This window comes from Martes martes (assembly GCF_963455335.1).
Source record: "Martes martes genome assembly, chromosome: 2".
Lineage (NCBI taxonomy): Eukaryota > Metazoa > Chordata > Mammalia > Carnivora > Mustelidae > Martes > Martes martes.
In genome coordinates this window covers 37,703,751-37,724,762 of record NC_137889.1, presented here as the reverse complement: position 1 = coordinate 37,724,762, position 21,012 = coordinate 37,703,751, and the positions used below count along the sequence as shown (strand labels likewise).

General features: G+C 35.9%; 1 protein-coding gene across 1 annotated transcript in view; it reads left to right on the top strand.

The window, feature by feature from the left end:
- Window positions 1-21,012, top strand: part of KAT6A (lysine acetyltransferase 6A) — a 114,448-nt gene that overhangs the window by 42,217 nt on the left and 51,219 nt on the right. The window contains exons 3-5 of the mRNA XM_080797494.1: window positions 14,086-14,194; window positions 17,902-18,017; window positions 18,804-18,885. Of these exons, the coding sequence (XP_080653620.1) occupies window positions 14,086-14,194; window positions 17,902-18,017; window positions 18,804-18,885 (307 nt within the window). The remainder of the gene's footprint in view (window positions 1-14,085; window positions 14,195-17,901; window positions 18,018-18,803; window positions 18,886-21,012) is intronic.

The window sequence follows — 21,012 nt, the reverse complement described above, 5'->3', positions numbered from 1 at the left end:
TCTTTAGCTTATTTTATTGTAAGAATACAATATATAATATAGATACACAAAATACTTGTTAATTGACTGTTCATGTTATTGGAGGGACTTCCATCAGTAGTGGGCTATTAGTAATTAAGGTTTTTGGGAATCAAAGTTACACACAGATTTTTGACTTGGGGTGGGGGTGGTCAGTGTCCCTAACTCCTGTATTCAAGGGTCAAATGTCTAATGTTTTTTGAAGATCCCTTCTAGTTCCAAACACCATGATTCTGATAGTAGCAGAACACTGCACATACTATCAGGTATGTATAAGTTATTATTTTTTGGTAGGTCTTAAAATAATGCTGTATGCCAATTTGTTCAACCAGTTACTTATTTTAGACCATAGTTTGGCCAAAATAAATGCCTACGGTTGTAGTTTCTTAAAAATGCAGTGAATGGGAAAGTCTTGTTGAACATTTTGCTGCTTCTAAACCATTACTTTTATATATTTTATATATATTTATATTTTATATATTTTATATATTTTTAGCATATATAGGGTGGCTAGGTTATGGATACTGGGGAGGGTGTGGGCTATGGTGAGTGCTGTGAAATGTGTAAGCCTGATGATTCACATACCTGTACCCCTGGGGCAAATAATACATTATATATTAATAAAAGTAATTAAAAAGTGGCAGTGGTTCCTTAACAAAGATAAGCTTTGAAGGAGAGATAAAATTTTGAAAGGGGATATAAGAAATCAGCATTCATTAGATGCTTTTTACATTTGAATCACACTCCCATAACTTTATCCTATTTAATCTTTATGGTAACTTAAAAAGAAAGGTAGGTATGTTGTACCATTCTACACCAAAGAGGCTAACTAACTTGGGCAAAGTAAAGCCATAAGTGGCAGAACTTATTCTGTCTCCGAGCTCTGCAGAGCTGATTCCTAGTGGCAGGGATACAAAGGACTTTGAGGGACAGGGTAAAACCTGGAGAAAAAGCATAAAATGTGATCTCTGAAGACAAGTGAATAGATTGGGAGTAGAGAAAGATAGTGTGAGAAAAGTAGTTCGGTATATATGATGGAAGTAATTGAACACCAAGCTATAGGAGTTGGCATTTAGGGTATATACTGTGTAAGTTTTGAGCCAGGATGGTAGCTAGATTTTAAAAACAGTATTTTATGGGGATTAATCTGAAAGCAATGTGCAGGGAAAAAAAAATCAGACTACAGTGAGTTAGTCCTTATAGAAGATTGCATATGGTGATGTGACTGTGAATTAGGAAAGAGCCATAGGGGATATAAAACAAACTAAAATAGAAAGTAAAGGACCACAAAGGAAAGGAGAAGCAGTAATAACTTGGCAGTATGTTATTTGGATGAATGAAGACAATGATACATCACTGACAAACGAAGTGGAGCTTTCAAAGAACTGATGAATATGTGAAAGAAAGAACTCTGCAGTTTCTTAGCATAGAACTTAAACTTAGCAAACATGCACATTGTTATTTCTGATGTCACCCCTGATTAGGAAAAAGAAAATTGTTATAGTATCTTGACAGATGACTGCTTTCTCATTTAAATTTACAATGGACTGTATACATGGTAAAAGTGTAAGCTGAAATTGATCATTACTGATCTAATTATATCACTAATAATTCCATTGTGTCTAATTGTACAAGTCATTGAATGAACTCATCAAAATAAAAATTCAATTTAGTACCTCTACTAAAACTTTGTAGTGGCTAATGGGTTATGTTGGAACTGATTAGAATTATATGGGGTTACCTTATTGTAGACTACTAATAATAGAAAATAGACTCTTTTCCAGGCCACTCATATTGTTTTGATATTATATGTATTTTGCAACTATATACTTTTGAGGAAAAGATGATCTAAAAAATGTTTAATAAGCAACCATGGAGTATTTGATAGTGTATGGAATGCTGACAAATTTGGAGAGATTAAATCCTACCCAAGGACAGTGCCTGTGAAGATTATTGCATCTTGGAGGAGAAGCTTTGAGTAAGAATTGATAAACCTTTTTAGAGCTAAGCATGATTTTGTTGTATTTCAAGTTCATTAAATGCTTATTTAGTATATACAGTGTACAAGGTGCACTTAAGAGGTCTAAGGTGATTTCTGCTTATTTAGCACTGTCTTTCGGAAAAGATCAAGAAAAACTAAATTCTAAACGTTAGAAAGGATTTGGGAGGCGCAGGAGGAGTTCATGCAAAGCCGTTAGTAGTGAAAGCATGAACTGGATAAAATGGAGAGGAGGGCTTGCCGGAAGAGAACACTATTAGGATATTCAGCCTTCTCAACATAGTACAAGTACCTTCCAACAAACCATTCGTTTCCTAAAGTGAGTGAGTTCTATGCGCCTGTTTGTTTGCCTTATTATATCGGAAAAAACTACTTGTGCAGATACCCTCTCAAAAGACTTACTTTTAAATTTTTTGGTGTGTAAGTGGGTAATGTGAATAGTATTCAATTGTTTTCTAATTTTGCGTGGATTTTGTTTTGTATTTACTGACATTTATAAGTGCTTTGAAAATATCAGTACTGCTGCTTTTTTATCTTAATCACACTTTTATGTTCTGTTACAATGCTTAACAGATATCTACCAGATTTCTTATGCTTTGGATGGTATTTTGATAACCTCCTAATAATTTGTTTTCCTTGTGCTCAGCCATTGAGCATCATTTTGATTTCTTCCACTATATCATGCCTAAGAATAATTTTCTCCTTTCTAACCTCCTCTTTATCCTTTGGGTATTTATTATGTACAATAGAGCCATTATTTTAGCTTTATTATACATAATAGAGTATTTCAGCAGTAGATATTATCAACTAGTAAATGATATCTCAGCTGAAAATTATTAACATTACAAGTTCTGTGAAATAAATATCCATTGAAAAAAATGAAGTTGGCAGTTAAATTTACTTTACTTGATTGTAATGTGGGAGAATTAAGGGGGAGGATAAACAAATACCTTGGAACCACTAGAAGAATTCAAAGGTAGGCAAGGTGGTAGATTGAAAAAAAGTAAGGAAGTGAGTTAGGTGGGTAGATTTGAGAGGAGCTTTGGTGTTTGATGCGGGGTAACATGGCTGGATCAGATACATAGCAGTCAGAAAGAGGTTTTAGTTTATGACTGAGCAGTGCTTGATAGATACAGGTTTTAATTGTTAGACTTATCTTACAAGAAAAATATTAAGGTATAAGGGTGAGCTATTTTTATATAACGAGATTAAAAGATGAAACAACTTCGATGTGGGAACAGTGAGAATAAAATGGCTAACATTTAAATTCAGTAGCCAGAATTTGTGATTAGTAATTAAAACTTTTTTCATTTGAGGGGGATTGAAACTGTATTGCTAAGTCTGATTAATTACTGTAGTCAGGCTTAACATAATAAAGGGTTCCACAGGAATAGTTAAAAGATAGAGGTTTTTAAGATGAAGACAAATTAAAAGTAGTTGCTTCTCACTGTGTGAGTTTTGATCTGTTACTTAAATCATGTGATCTGTGAGACTGAAACATACCACTTAATTTTTTTATACTACTTAATTTTTTAGTTCAATTTTTAAAAGTTGTAACAATAACGGAATTTACCATGCTGAACACTTTTCAGTGTATAATTCAGTGGCATTATGTATATCACAGTGCTTCGAAACCATTACCACTATCCATTTCCAGAACTTTTTCATCCTCTCAGAGTCTGTACTCATTAAGCAATAACTTACCCATTCTTCCCTTTCTTCCAGCTTCTGGTAACCTCTGTTCTACATTCAGCCTGTATGCATTTAACTACTTGTAGGTTCCTCATCTAAGTGGAATTATATAGTGTTTGTCATTTGTGTCATACTACTTGATTTTTAAAAAAATGAGTTGCAGTAATTATAGATGTTTTTAATAATGTTTTTATAATTCTTTATAGAATTATATATGTATATATGCATATGTATTAAGTCTAAGGAAGAATGATGTGACCATAATTGCTTAGTGCATCTTTGGATATTATAGGGAGTCTTATGTGAGTTATGTACTTTCATACTCTTAATATTAGCTATGTTAATTTGTGTTAGTAATTTCCAGTGGCCATGAAACTTGAGAAAATTTGTAGCTTTTAAGAAATCACACATCTTTATTGCGTGATAGCTTATGAAATGATTTCTTAGAGGTTCCTGAAGTCGTAAATCTAAGTTTACATGTGCATTTTTTTTCCCTTGAAAATTCTGGTGGTCATAAATTCTAGAACTTACTCAGTTCAGTCTGGAGAAAACTAGAAATAATTACAAAGAACAACACAGATTCTTTTTTTCTTAAAACAGATTCTTGACTATTCTTTATGTCAGTGTTTAAGAACAGAGACAAGAAGATAGATTTGAGTTCCTCAGAAGATATTAGAAAGTGGAGACAGTAACAAGTGGATAATGGTTTCAAAAAAATTAAAGACAGGGGCGCTTGGGTGGCTCAGTGGGTTAAAGCCTCTGCTTTCGGCTCAGGTCATGATCCCAAGGTCCTGGGATCGAGCCCTGCATCGGGCTCTCTGCTCGGCGGGGAGCCTGCTTCCCTCTCTCTGCCTGCCTCTCTGCCTGCTTGTGATCTCTCTCTGTCGATTAAATAAATAAAATCTAAAAATTAATTAATTAATTAAAGACAAGTCTTTGGGGAAAATGAAAATTGGACTTTCAGATTAGAATGCCTTAGATGATACAGAAATTTTTAAGATAGTCTAAATGATTGTGTCTAAAAATTACTTTTTTCATAGTATAAATCTCATAGCAGAGATCATTGGGCAAAATTTTTGCTGTTTTTGTTTTTAAAAGCTATTTCCAAAAGCTTAAGTCAAACGCTACTCCACTGCTGTTTACTTACCAGAGCATCTACTATGTATTTGCCTCAATGCTGCCATCTGGTGATTATTATGAAGATCTCGGCATGGTGCTTAAGGCGCCCTCAGGCAACAGATGACACAAGGTGCCTGCTACCACAAGTCTCCCCCCTACTTTGGAAAAATTGAATGGAAGTGCGTTGCTGTGGCAGAAATTTTAAATTTAGTTATTGAGTCCATGAAATTACTTTGTGAGATTGCTTTGTAAACAGTAGAGCATTTAGATACACACATCTTTATCAGGCTCCTGCAAACTCATTGCTCTAAGATAGTATTTTTATTATTATTTCTGGTTCTACAGGGTAGTTTAATTAAGGTATTGAGCACTTATTGGATGCATACTGTATGTTAGGCACTATCTTACTGGGTTAGGACCATATAAATACATAATTACCTCTCTGCCCCATCTTCTATTGCTCTCTCCCTCTTACATTCTACACTAGCTAGAATAACTAACTAATAATAATAATATAATAATTATAACTAATAATAACTAACTAGTTAGGTTAGTACTGTTCACGGTACTAGGAATACAGTCCTCAACAAACAGATGGAAAAGAACCTTATACAGTTTATATTTAGTGGGAGACAGAGAAGATATATATATGCATACAATATGTTAATTAGTGAAAAGGGTTAAGGGGAAGAAATAAAGCAAAGAAGGGGGATATAAATTCTTGTCGTTGGCAAGTTGTTTTGAAATGTTCGATGCAGTGGTCAAGGACAGCCTTGCTGATGCTGAGAAAGGGACTTTTGATTAAAGATTGGAAGGATCTAGGGAAGAACATTGCAGAGAGAGGGTAAGCAAATGCAAAAGTCCTGTGATTGGAACGTGTGACTTGTTCTATCTAGCAAGGAAGCTAGTGTAGAATGTAAGAGGGAGAGAGCTGTAGAAGATGGGTCAGAGAGGTAATTGTGTATTTATATGTGGGGATGCAGATCACGTGGGGCCTTGTAGTTCATTTGGCGTTTAATCTAGGGTGAAAACCACTGGACTGCATGGAGGATTTGGGGCAGCCCAGAGACGTGCTCTGATTTACCTTTTAACAGGTTTACTGTTGCTCCTGTGTTTAATGGTGTGTAAAGTCATTTGCTACAAACTTTTTTTCTTGTTTTACTAGCTGTAGGAACAGGTTCACATTATATAGATAGGAAAACAGTAAACTATAAGAGTATGCTTGGACAGGACCGGGAACAGTGGTTATATGGCGTGTTACATATCTCTACACAGGTTTTTAAAAACTGTATTCATAAGTTACCAGTTGTTATTATATCTCTGTGATAGAGGAAAAATTGAAACCAGCTTGTAGAGTTTCACTTGGAAAATGTTAAGGAATGTCTCTTCACTGCCCTAGAATCACCCTAGTACATTTCAGGTTCAAATCTTACAGTGAACCTAATGTAGTTTTAGCCCTTTCTGACTTACTGTCCTGCTCATTAATATTTTGGGAATGAAAATGATCTGGAGTTGGAATTTTTTATGCACTTTACAGAATTTAGGCACATTCTAAAACAAATCACACAGTTACTGATTAGGTGTGCTGTTTGATCGGAGAAAAACTCATAGGTTTGTATTGCAAGCTAGATGATTTATTTAAGTCACTTTTTTTGGTTTGTAATCTTATCAGCTAAAATGACTAATCCTCAGTATTATTATTCTTTCCCAAATTGCACTTTAAAAAATACTCTGAAATTATCAAGATATAATTATTGCTAGTAGTAGTATTTTCCTGTGGATTCATTTTTGTTTTGGTAGCTGAAAAATTTATCATTTTTGTGCTTGGTTCTATGATGCCAAAGAGTAAACATCTTCAGTGTGAAATGTTTAGGTTAAGGACGTTACAGCTGTGGTGCCCTGTGTTACTGAAAACTTCCTATGTAATTTGAGTCTGTTTGAATCAAAGTCTATATTTGACTTAACATATATTTTTTCAGCCTGATTTTCACTCTGTAACTATCAATACTGAATCACTAAATGATACACCTGAAACTAGTATTACACACTGTATGTTAACTATCTGAAATTTAAATAAAAACGTAAAAAAAATCGATACTGTTAAAACTTGGGTAAGGTTGTCATTAGCAAGTTGTTTTATATAGTGGGTAGGCAAGGTCTAAGACTGTGGTCATTTGATAAGTATCAATAATTGAATTAGACTGTCTACACAGCTCTAAGTGACGAGGCAGCCAGTTTGTGTAAATTGCTACCCTTCTCCCCTCACCAGCTTCAGTGAACAGATTTAAATGACCTTAGTTGTTTTGTTTTGGAATAGAAAAAAAATCTGGCGATATGAAGCATTGATCGTATATAAAAATATTAACAGTAGTAATGTTACAGAGAATATATGGGAATATATAGGGACAGTTTTGCTAAGGATTTTTTAGGTATGATTTTAAATAACATTTTCTGCCACTGGGAACTTTATTTTAGTTCTAGGTGATAAGGGTGCGTATTTGAAGACAGATTACTACATAGTTTTAATTTTTGAAGACTGCATTTCCTATGCTGGAGAATAACAATAATTTGTTTTTCAGACTTTCTCTTTTCTTCATTTTGTATGTTTGCTTCCTTAAGTGTGATCTAATCTATCCCTGAAAGTAGCAGTAGATTAAGCAAGTACTTGCTGTTACTAATGTATGTTATTTATGGTAACTGAGTTTGAATTATAATGCAGTCCTGTTCTGCCCTTTAGCAGCAGCAGCAGCAGCTGCTAGATACTAGGTTTTGTTTTTTTGTTTTTTAAGATTTTATTTACTTGACAGAGCACAAGCAAGGGGAGTGTCAGGGAGAGGGAGAAGCGTGCTCCCGCCCAGCAGGAGGGCTCATCCCAGAACCACAAGGTCATGACCTGAGCTGAAGGCAGATGCTTAATCGACTGCCTTTTAGTTTCTTACTATAATGTAGGCTTCTCCATCTCCACCACAACTGCAGGTTACACAGGATTCTTTATCTGAACATAACTTGTTCCCTTTTATTTTTTTTTAAAGATTTATTTATTTGAGGGGCAGAGAGAGAATCTTTTTCTTTTTTAGGATTTTTATTTATTCATTTGACAGAGATCACAAGTAGGCAGAGAGACTGGCGGAGGCGCGGGGTGGGGGGGGCAGGCTCCCCGCTGATCAGAGAGCCCGATGTGGGGCTCGATCCTAGGACCCTGAGATCATGACCTGAGCCGAAGGCAGAGGCTTTAACCTGCTGAGCCACCCACGTGTGCCCCTCCCCCCTTTTTAAGATTAGGAGAGAGAATCTTAAGCAGGCTCCCCACTGAGTTCAGAGCCCAGTATCAGGCTCTGTCGCATGAGTCTGAGATCATGACCAGAAGCTTAACTGACTGAGCCATCAAGGCACCACCCCAGCTTGTTCCTTTTTTAGCCGGACTGCTGAAGTAATATAATGTACTTCATGTGTGTGAAAGTGGTACCACTAGTTTAGCTCTAGTACGTCATTATATGGAATTATGTCCATATCCTACTAGTAGAGCTGCTTTTCCATTTTCGTGCCCTATTTTAAAAAGAGGGTGAGGTGGGGAGAGACCAAAGAAGAAGAGTTAAAACATCCCTTGGTCTTCACTGCCTCTAAGATGATTTTTCTTCCTTTACTGAGCAAATTCTGACATGAAGTTCTTCCCATCTACTAATACCATGATCTCTGCTTTTCTAAAAGTATATGCTGGGTTTCTGTCATTTACCAGTGTTTTCTCTAAAACTTCAGTAAAGTTTTTGTTAAGCTTTCCTGTTTTGGGGCTCAGTCATCATTTTTACTGACTTGAACACATTTATATGATTCTTCTAAAATCATGCTTTCCCAACTTCTTGGCTGCTTAATTTTATTATCTTTAATTTTACTTTTTTCTGTAGTCAGAGTGTAAAGTCTATGAAAGTTGGGGCTTTAGCTGCCTTTTTCACGACTCTTTCCTCAAATTTCTATACTAGTGCTTACTAAATGTTAAAGAATTCATGCACATTTACAATTTGAGGTTTCCTTTGTTAGCTAGGACTTCATACTTTGGAAATCACAAATTCTAAAGTTTCGCTGTGGACTCCAGTCATCAGTCCTTTTACTTCCTATTGGACCTTTATTTGCAGTTTATCAGGATTCCCTTGGTACCTTAACTTCAGATACTTTTTGAAGACCCCTTCTACTTATGATGTCCAGCCTCAACTTTGTGGCCCACCATTTTAGTTGATCCTTCTGGAACAATGTAGCACTCTGACCTCTGTAGTAGGCTCCCCAAAACTTAACTAAACAGCCTGCTGTTGATCTGAAGCCTTACTAATAACATAAACATAATTAATACATATTTTCTTTGTTATATGTATTAATATACTCTATTCTTATAATTAAGTAAGCTATAGAAACAGGAATTTTACTAAGAAAATCATAGGGAAGATAAAATACACTTGTAGTAGTATACTGTAAAAAATCTGTAAGTGGACCTGGGTAGTTTAAACCAATGTTGTTCAAAGGTAGACTGTTTGCATTTGCCTTCTAGTGGACTTCACTCTTTGGTTTGTCTCCTCAGTGTACAGCTCTCTGATTTTGTAAGTCCAAGGCTTCAAAGATGGTAAGGAAAGTTGTATAACCATTTTGGTTGGAAAAACTACAAATAGAACTCTCCAATGTTAGCTGTATGGTTAAGGCTGATTAACAGTTTTATTTTCCATCACTAATTGATTCTCTTTCATCTTCCACACAGAGACTTCCAGATTTTTTTTGCTCTCTGTAAATACCCAAACCCATACCTGTCTACTTCAGTTTAAGCAAGTAATATGTCTTCTGTTTTAGTGAAGAGATGGAGGCCTTTTTGCAGGGACTCCACTGACTTTTCTCTCTTCTGTTTTGAATTTATTCTCTGTTAATACATATTTTTTCTGATTCTTTCTTACCTGAAAAATGTGTGTCCACCTTCCATTTTGATAGGAGGGTGTTTTTGTTATCTTTGTTCTTGTACCCAGTCTATCTCACCTGTCAGTTTTCTCAGTCAGCACTTTTTTGTGCTGTATATATCCAATTCCTGCCCCACTTTTGGCCGGTGATTTTTATTTCCTATTTTCCAGAAATAATGAGGCTGTCAGAAGTAAGCACCCTCAATATTTCCCTTTTCCCACCATCTCTCCTACAAAAAATAGGCATCTGTACCATCCTATACTATTAAGTCCCTTTATCCTTGCTTTAAAATGCATCCTTTTTTCCAAAACCAGTGTTACCCAGTAGAACTTTCTATAATGATGGAATTGTTCTATCTTTGTGCTGTCCAGTACCATAATCACTAGCCACATGTGAATGTTGAGTACTTGAAAGGTAGCTGGTGCGACGGAGGAATTACATCTGTTTTATTTCAAGTTTAAATAGCCACGTGTTTTAGTGGTCACCATATTGAGCAGTGCAGCTTTAAACCTTATATAATATGTTCCTGTTATTTCTTTTTTCTTGAATCTCTTTGACTATGTCTGTCTTCTCTTCCACATTTAAATAGGTTTAGTCTTTCTCATCTTAAATACCTAGAACACATCAAAACCCATTGCCATTTTTTAAAGCTATCTCCTGTCTGCTCTCTTTCCTTTCATGGCAGTTTGTTGGTTCCTGTGAGTTTAGTTCTTATCCTGTTACTGAAAAAGGCGCACTATTAGTGACATTTCCAACTGTTGCTTAGTTGTACAATCCAGTAGATATTTTATTTTCCCAACATTGATTGTTGGTTGCTCTCTGTGTCTCATAATTCTTGTGTCATCACTTCCTCTTGGTTCTGTTTTCCCTCAGACTAGTTCTTTCTTGTCCCTTCCCCCCCACCCCCCATGCTTCTAAATGTTAATATTCCTCTGTCTTAGATTTTATCTCACTTCTTCACTCTCCTCCCCTTGTTCTCTGTGGGTTACTACAGCTTCACTCCTCCTTCTCACTGGGTGCTGTCAGCATGTTGCTGTCTTTTAAATCTCTCTAGCCTGTTCTTTCTTCTAAGTTCCAGACTGCAATGTCCAAGTCACTGTTGGTTATTTCTTTCAGAATATTCCAGAGGTAACATTGTCCTCCTCTATAGATGTTCATTAGTTTAAGTTTGACAACTCTAATTAAAATAAGCATACAGAAAAGTGCACAGATTATAAGTATGTACCTTAAATATTATTAACTTCCGTGAAACCACCATGCAGGTCAAGAAAAAGAACATTACCAGCACCTCAGAAGTCCCTTTCCAATTCACTACCTCTTCTTTTCTCTCTAAAGAGAGCTGCTCTCTCGACTTGCGGTAATGTAGAACTGTTTTTGAACTTTATATAAGGAAAATGATATACTATGTATTCTTCCATGTCTGTTCTCTCATTCAGTATTTTTGTGATAGTAATACAAGTTGTTTACTGTAATTTGTTTATATTCATTACAGTTCAATATTCTACTGTATGGATATAACACAATTTATCTGTGCACCCATTGCTGGTTATTTGGGAATTTTTGTTTGAGTAAATTTTATGAATAATGCTGTTCTGATCATGTTTATGTATGTTTTATTGTACATATGCGTGTGTACTTCATTTGATGGATATATAGCAAGGAGTGGAAGTGCTGGGTCATATGATATGCCTGTGTTTAATTTTAGTAGATACTGTCAAATAGTTTTCATTATCAATAGTTTTCAGATTAGTTTTCAATTTATATTCTTGTCAGCAGTGTAAGAGTTCTGTTGTTCTACTTTCTTAACAACATGACTGTTGCCAGGCTTTAGAATTCTAGCCATTCTTGGAGATCTGCTTCCTTGATGGCTAATGAGGTTGAGCATCTTTTCTTATGTTCATTGGCGATTTATATATTATTCACATATTTGCTGTTTTGAAGTGCCTTTTGAAGTTTTTTTGCCTACCTTTCGTTTGAATTGTCTGTCTTCTCCATACTGATATGTAAGAGTTCAGTGTATATTCTGGATATAAGCCATTCGTTAGTTAAATATGCTGTTAATAGCTTCCATTTAGTGGCTTGCCTGTTCACCAAGAGAGCTTACTTGCAGTTTCTACTCCTCAATGAAGTCTTTCCTGACTTTTCTCCCCTGTTCTTTTTCATATTTCTCCCCCCCTACCAAACTTTTATTTAAATTCTAGTTGGGGGGCGCCTGGGTGGCTCAGTGGGTTAAGGCCTCTGCCTTCCGCTCGGGTCATGATCCCGGGGTCCTGGGATCGAGCCCCATGTCGGGCTCTCTGCTCAGCAGGGAGCCTGCTTCCTCTTCTCTCTCTGCCTGCCTCTCTGCCTACTTGTGATCTGTCTCTGTCAAAGAAAATAAAATCTTAAAAATAAATAAATAAATAAATAAATTCTAGTTGGGAAAGGATGTGGCAGTCTTTACCAGAATCACAATTATTAAGACAACTTCCAGCTGTTCATCTCTCATTTAATCTCTTGGCTGAGGAATACTGTTGATGTGCTTGTGTTGGACATTATTGATGTATCATCCAACTCTCTCAGTAATCCATTTTCCTTCCCAGGCAGTTTCTTCTAACAGCCACTTCAATATTTGTATTCTGACCTTAGGTCTCTTCTTTCTACCTGTTTTCCATGGGAGAACTCATCAACTTTGAAGGTCTTAATGCGATTTTGTAGGTATATGATTTCTAGATTTTCATTTCCAGACTAACCTTTCTCTTGAACTTCAGATCCCTGTATTGTAAAGTTGATGGACATTGCTACATGGATGCTCCATAGGTATTTTAAGCTCAGTAAGTCCCAAACTAAGCTCATTCCACTCCTCCCAAGCTGAAATTCTGTATTTTGTTTGAACACCCCATCCATCAGTGGGTCTCCCTGTCAAAATACCTCCAGAAGAACTTAAGTCTGGGAAACCTTCCCCTGACACCCTTTTCTCCTGCTTGATTCCCTCCCTCTGTTGTTTCTTGTTGTAACCCTTCCATCATGGTAGTGACGGACATTTTACCTGTGTTCTCCAGTGGACTAAAAAAATCTTGAGGACTTTATATCTCTGTCCCACATAAATGGTTGAGATTTGACTGAGAATGCCTCCAACTAAACACACCTAACATCAAACTTAGTATTTCTTTGTTTTTCTCCTGCTTTTCTTCTTGCAGATGACCTAACGGTTCACACCATCTTTTCATTAAGTCAGTCATATAGTTAACTCATTTTCTTTCCTGTCAACTTCCATAGGTAGTTGGTTTCTAAGTCCATCGCTATTTTTTCTGTTCCTGGTTTGTTTTTTTCCTTAATCTTTGGTTCAAGTTAATATCTTCACCAGACTATTGTAGTCATTGTTTAAATGTTCTACGTGTCTTTAGGTTTTCCCCCATTTTTCTTTGATATTGCTACTGAATTTTTTTTTCAAATACAAGTGATCATCTTTTGATTCAATAGCCTTCTGTTCTCTTCCTGTGGGATAAAGTCCAGCTTCTTTGTAAGACATTCAGGGGCAATCTTCACAATCTGATGTATCCGTGCCCCCATAGTTATCACAGAAACCGGATCCTTTAAGCACTGGCTTTAGCAGACTGCACACCTAAGTTCGTCTTGTTTATCCTACTTATACTGCCTTTCTCTTCATCCTGTGTGCTATAGAGGAACATAGAAACCTAGGTTTCAACCCAGTTTTAACAGTTACTATCAGTTGTGCTTGGACAAACTTCTTAAGATCCCATAGCATAGTACTAGTACTTAATACATGTTATCTTCTTCTTTCAACCCTTCTACAAACCACAACTGACATTTCTTTCTCATTTTTGTACAGAGCACTTCCTGTTGGCCTCTCTAGCACTTAACGTCCATCACCTTATGTGGTGCTTATTTATGCACATTCGTCACTTCTCCTACGTGACATCATGTTTTAAGGACTGAGACTGTGATTTCTTATGCTTAATTCAGTTGAAATTTTTAATCTTAGGTGAAGGATTTGCTTTATTTAATTCATACTGTGTCATTTAGTTTCTAAGTGACCAATATAGTTGAGATAATGATTTTTTTGGACCAAAGTTGTCACTACAAGGACTGGTTGTAAAGGTCCAGCCAAAGCAGGCTTTGTAGAAACTCGCTTACTAAAGAAAAACAAAAAACAAAACAAAACAAAAACTCCCTTACTTAGTTGGAGATTCAGGAGTATGGTAACAGTTGTCTTAAGGTTACGTATATACTCTCATAGGAATTCAAAACTGTAATGTTACTGTCTTTGTATTAATACTAAAAGAAAGTATTCGTACCTGAGTGAATTGTTTTTTTCTTTATAGCCTGTTGCTGAACCAATCCCCATCTGTAGTTTCTGTCTTGGTACAAAAGAACAAAACCGAGAAAAGAAGCCGGAGGAACTCATCTCCTGTGCCGACTGTGGTAACAGTGGTATGTAATCCCCTGGATTCCTTCTGACATGTGCGGTCAGTCAAGAGGGAGGTGTATTTAACTGAGATGGTATCCTTGAGCCTTATAAAACTAATACTTTAATTTGATTCTGGTTTAAGGTAACTGAGACGAGCTTCTAGACAAGGGAGGGATTTAGTTGAAATGTTTTATTCAGTTAATTTGAAATGTTTTATTCAGTTAATTTAAATCAGGTCTTAGTCTCTTTGTTTGTTTGTTTTTTATAAAACTCTTTCCATAGGTTATTTTATCTTTATATTTGACTGTCAAACATCTGTTCAAATCACAGCAATCAGTTTGAAATTATTGCCGGTTTCTTTAATAATCACTACTTATCTTTCTTGATTTATGCATCAGGCTTTATGAATAGAGCCAGGATGATAAGAGATTTGTTTTTCTTGATAGAAACTTACATATTCACACTGGGAAATGGAATGTTGACACTGCAATTTAGTGAGCTCTGTGAAATCCTGGGCTCTAAAAACAGTTTTGCAAAGATTCTCCTGGTTTGTTAATTTCAGAGATATTCTTGGTCTACAATTTCAGAACTTAAAAGTTTTTGTAGGAAGGCCATATTAGTAAACGAACATTATACATTATCTTTGATCATTGGCTTAATTTTCAGTGTTTTATACTGTAACAGTCATGATTTAGTTGAGAAACCAGAAACCACTCTAGATATTTCAAGAGGAAGGGAATTTAATGCCAGGACCAGATGTTTGTGAAATTATTAGAAGGGTTGAAGAGGAAAGCTCTAAGCTGGGCTTTAAGGACTGATTCTGGAATATCACAGAACTGATCACCAGGAGAGTCACTTACATCTGCCTCCATTTGGAAGAGGTGGAAGCAGGAGGCTGCTGGAGGACTTTAGCTGAATTTGGATATTGAAAGGCTGAATTTGGCCAACACCACAGTTACCTCTGGATAGCCATAAAGGTGAAGAGTGGATGGGTATTGGCATTTTCATGACTTTATCATTAAAAAACAGTACCAAGAGAAAAGTGGTCTTTGTTTCACTTCTCCTTTTCAAAAAAATCACTCAGTACATCTAGTTGATAGAATTTAATTCATATCTAGAGCCTAGCTGCAAAGGAATCTAGGAAGTATATAGCTTTCAGGTTTTTGGTTTTTATTTACGGAAGGTTTTTGAAGGCAGCAGCAAGAGATCTTGAGTGGTAGGTGACCATATCAAGCATAATACCACAAACCAAAATGAACTCTGGGTGGATTTTACAGTTAAATACAAACCATAAAATCATTAAATATTGGACAAAAATAGAGTGACCTATCCTACATTGCAGTGATTTCCGAACTGTTTTCGTAGAAGAAACCTTAAAAAATGATGTGGGACCCCAAGTATATAAAACAGATAAAAATAGATCTGCTCAGGTGAGGTGGGAATAAAATGGGGTGAGGGGGAGGGAGAGTTGGGTGATAGCCCTGCCTTGTAAATCATGTTATATTTGAGGTGGTCTCTGAGTTCTTTGCGATTTGAAAACAATAGAGGAAACTTTTAAAGAACTATAGAATGAATAACTATTGGTTATCTATTGCTTTAGAAATAAACAACTCCAAATTGTAGCAGCTAAAAAAGCAACATTTTAAACTTCATGTTCCTGTTGATCATGAATTTGGGAGTGGCTTACCTGAGTGGTTTTGACTTAGGATCTTTTATGAGGTTGCAGTCAAGATTTTTAACTGGCCCTCAGTTACCTGAAGGCTTCCATTCCATGATGACTGACTTACCTGGCTGGCAACTTCATGCTGCCTGTTGACAGGGAGCCTTAGTTCTTTGCCAGGCGGACTTCTTCATAGGGCTGCATGCGTGCCCATGGCATGACAGCTGGATTCCCCTAAGCAGGAATCTGAGAGAGAGAGAGAGAGCAAGGTGGTACCTATACTGTCTTTTATTACCTAGCCTTAGACTGTCATTTCTGTACACAGATCGGCCCTATTTAGTGTGGGAGGGAACTGTACAAGGTGTCAATTGGTATTCCTTCAGAAGACAAGAATGTTTGGAGGGCAACGGGACCTGGCTATTACAGTAGCCACGGAAGACTATGAATAGAGTCAAATATATGACAGTTGGTAACTTTCCAGACTGAGAACTAAAATACCCAAAATTAAAAAACAAATTTAAAAATTGGGGAAAATAATTGCATTAAATATGGTAAAGGGACAAGTGCTATAAAGTGTGAAGAGCATGTTTACATTTCTAGCACAAAGTCCAAAGGTCAGAGCCTAGGAACAAGTAGTTTATATGAGAGAGAGCTAATTGTTGAACATACTAACTAAGAAAACATTTTACCCAAGTAATAATAAGCATGCATACCGGCACAGCATTGGAGTATCATTTTGTAGCTTTAATAATAATAAAATTTTGAACAGTAAGAGAACCCAGATCTAGAGCTGATGAAATTGTGATAAAACATTTATACTTTGCTAATAGTACTAGATATTTTATCAGAGGATTTGGAAACATGGTTTGGCAGTGCATATCTGCTTCTCAAGCCACAGAAATGTTTCTTTCATTTCACTTACCAACCCCACTTTCAGGAATTTATTTTAAGGAATGAATCTAAAAGAAGGAAATTCACTGTAGTGTTCTATTAAGAGTAATAGTTTAAATAGTTAACAATAGGGAAATGGCCAGGTAGGTTATAGGGTATCAACTCAATGGAATTATTCAGTTTAAGAAATATAAATACAATGTTTACTTGACTAAAGGGATGAAGAAAAGCAAAATAAAACTGCGCATACCTTATAATTAAAACTGCGCAAGGGATTTTAGCAAGTCTATAAAGGAAAAGTAGAACAGGAAATGGCTAATCTAGGAAGAAGAGATTATGAATGAGAGTTTTATACTTTCTCATTTTCCTTTAATGTCAGTGATGTTTTGATAATAAACTTCATAGCATCTCATAGAAGAGAAACTTATTTAGGAATAGAAAAGAGGGGAGAGAAAATAATTTAACTAGCCCTTTCTCTCACCAAAGAAAAAGAAACGTAACCAACTTTTAGAAGAAAGGGACAAATCTTTTCAGAGTGAGGGCAGATTTTCCTTCTTAAAATTCTGGTAATTAAATGGATACTAACTCTTGGAAGAGGAAACTTTTTTTTTCTGTTACTGTTAATTCTGATCACAATAGAAATATTGCTTAGGTTTTAGTTTTTAGCTAAAGTAAACTCACTTTAAATGATGAGATTTAACAAAAATATATTTTGATTATAAATGTAATACGTTATTTTAAAAATTGAGAGCACAGAAATGATTGAAGTGAAAGGCAAAATCTCCTTCAAAATGTTTATAACTTCATATCCTAGGATATTACAGTTGCAAACAGTTTTTGTGTTTCCTTCCAGAAATGGCCTAGGCATGCTATGTTACATATTGGTATACATATAAGCATGTGTACTCAAATAATGCTTTAATGCAGGCTTAATAAATGCTAGGAGTTTGTCATGTTTTCTATAATCACATTGGGGTGGCGGTGGTTTACAGAGTACTGTTTAGCATCAATAAAACTGAATAGGAATGCCAGGTCTTGATGAGACATGTCTGACAAACTTCCAAGAGCATCTTTTTTTTATACATATTTTGGTTTAAGGTAATTGCCTTTCTGTACATCATTTCTTTAATACAAAATGGTCATTGATTATTTCATTTGAGAATTTTCCCCTCTTACTAGGTCATCCATCCTGTTTAAAGTTTTCCCCTGAACTAACAGTTAGAGTGAAGGCCTTACGGTGGCAGTGCATTGAGTGTAAAACGTGCAGCTCCTGTCGAGATCAAGGCAAAAATGCAGTGAGTATCTTTGTCTTACAACGTGAATATTTCACTTAGAAGTAGAATGTACAACTGGTATTTTCTTCTAGGTATTGTTGCTATTTTCCGGTCACCTGGTCCCGCAGAATTTGAAACAGGAGTCTCATTAACTTACACATCATTAGTTTAGAATATGTACTCTTTGAGACTTGGATTCTTTCTAGGTGATTTCTAAAGCACCTTAATTGTATGTTTGCAGAAATACTCCTTTTTTTAAAAAAAAATTATTTATTTATTTGACAGACAGTGAGAGAGGAACATAAGCAGGGGGAGTGGGAGAGGGAGAAGCAGGCTTCCCACTGAGCAGGGAGCCCAATTCCATGCCAGACTCGATCCCAGGACCCTGGGATTATGACCTGAGCCGAAGCCAGGCGCTTAATGACTGAGCCACCCAGGCGCCCCTAAAGAAATACTCCTGCGATTTGTTTAAGTAGTGTGGAGTCACTCACTTAGGAATGGTCAGTTAGTATATTAACTACAAATCATCCTTTTCTCTTTTCCATTAGAAAACTAAAGTTAGCTTATATCTGGTTACTGGATAAACTTGAAAGTTATGAAACTGTAGTTCTTTATTAAAGGTTGGTTGAAGCAAAACTTGTGGTAACTGTCCATTTACTCAGTTGATACAAATTAAGGAAACTTTTACTATTACAGTAGTTCATCTCCTTTATGAGATCACTGAAGCTTTCTAGGTTTTATGAAGTTATGATCCTCACATATTTTTGTTTCATAAGGTTAAGCAAAACTGTCCTATCTATTTTTTAGGATAACATGCTCTTTTGTGATTCCTGTGACCGGGGTTTTCACATGGAGTGTTGTGATCCACCACTCACCCGGATGCCAAAAGGTGAGAAATACTTTCTGAAATCAGACTGGCAATATAAAGGGCATGTTAGTGAAAGCACCTTTTATCTACTTTGATAGATGAAAGAATGATTTTCGTCTTTCTGTTTGGGATTGTTTAAGCAGGAAGAGTGCTGTCACCTTAAAGGTGGGATAGTCTATTGAGACATCCAAAGGTGGGACAGTCTGTTGAGACATCCGAACATACTTATATGTGTGGATTTATTATTTTCCTCTATTTCTCTATTTTCAATGTGTAAGTACCCATGGAGAGCAAAGTAGTTCATTTATGAATGAATATTTGCCAGTCATATAGCTAGAGGACAAAGTACTTGCCTTTTGGAATATCTTGAAATACCTCTTTCTGTAAAGGAAGAAATGAAGTTGTACTAGATCATGTTGATTATATCAGTGTCGATTATTTCACTGTTCATCACCTTTGAAAGGCCTAGAGCTGTTAGTCTCTGGTTTAGTCAAAACTCAAAAAAATGTTTTAATAAAATAATTTGTAAACAAATAATATTTGTGCCCTAACTCATGAGAGTACAGCTTAATGTTGTCCTGTTCTTTTGACTCCTGCTCCTTAAAAGGTATTTGGTTGGAATACAAGTGCCTGTTGGTTGAGCTTCCGTCTTACTGTATGCTTAGATTTTCTTTAAGGAAAAAAAAAAAAAAAAAGTCCAGGCAGTCTCTCCTGCTTTTTGCCTTATCACAAGTTCCATTTTTAACTCTGATTTTGTGACTTACTAGGTTTCTTAAGTAAAACGCTTATAGGATATTTGATAATTTTCTTCTTGGAAAAAATTTTCCTACAGGTGGAAAGGAATTGAACCTTAGGTATAGTCAAATTATTTCACTTAGGATCCTACTTGAGTCCCTCTTATGTCATTCTGTTGGTTGTTATATTTTGAAAAGTCTTAGATTTATATGTACTGGGAGAATAAATTCCCCCTTTCCTACCTCTTCCATTTATTTGATGTCTGGTCAAAAGGCCTTCTGAGAATCCTTCAAGATAAAGATTTTCTTAGGACTTCATTCCTGTGTATAGTGCCTACAAAAGAAGTTTCATTGTAGCTTAAAATGGGAATCATTTTATTTTGAAGTAATTGCAGACTTAACCGAAAAGTAGCAAAAATATTGCAGCCATCACCAGCTTCTTCCAATGTTAACATCTTATAAAACCATAGTACAATTACTGAAACCAGGAAACTAACATTGATATGATACAATTAACTAATCTGTAGACCTAATTTGAATTTGTGGTCCAGAATCCAGTCCTGGATTTCACATTGCATTTAATTGTCATATTTCCTTAGTCTCTTCCAGTCTGAATTACTTCTTTAAATTGTCTTTCCTGACCTTGACACTTCTGAAGCAGCTGGTCAGCTATTGTGTAGAAAGTCCTTAAATTTGGATTTGTCTCTTTCTTTATCATGATTAAACTAAGATTCTGGAGTTTGATAAGAACACCACAGAAGTGATATTGTACCCTTCTTAGTGCATTGTAGTGTGGTGTATAGTATGAATAGGTCTTATTACTGGTAATGTTAACTGTGATCACTTGATTACAGTAGAAACCTGACCTTTAAGTTATTCTTTTCCCTCATTGTACTAACTTTAGCATCTGTCAGTGATTCTTGTTTGCACTAATTTTACTTTGGTGTTTACATGATGATGGTTTTCTTGCTTCCATCATCCCTTCTACATTTATTAATTGGAATTCTGCTATAAGGAAGAGATCGCTTTTCCCATTTATTTATTTGTCAATTGTATTATTCATGGACTCATGGATATTTTGTTTTATTCAGTGGGTTATAATCCATTGATGTGATTATTTCTTTTCTTGCTCAGAATGACCCAGATTTGGCTACTGGGAGCTCTTTCAGGTTGGCTTCTGGGTCCTTATGACATGCCTTCCTCATCTTTTGAGCACTTCTCCATTTTCTGGGGCCATAAGATGTTCCAGGTTATCAAGTATTTTCCTTGGTCCAGTCCTGGGATCAGTTATTACTCCATGGAAACCTGGCTTCTTTTCTTATAGAATAGTAATTGGAAACTAATATCTGAGTGCCAGGGGTAGAGCAGGGCTTTTTAACTGAGGATCATTGAACTTCAACCATATGTGGGCTTC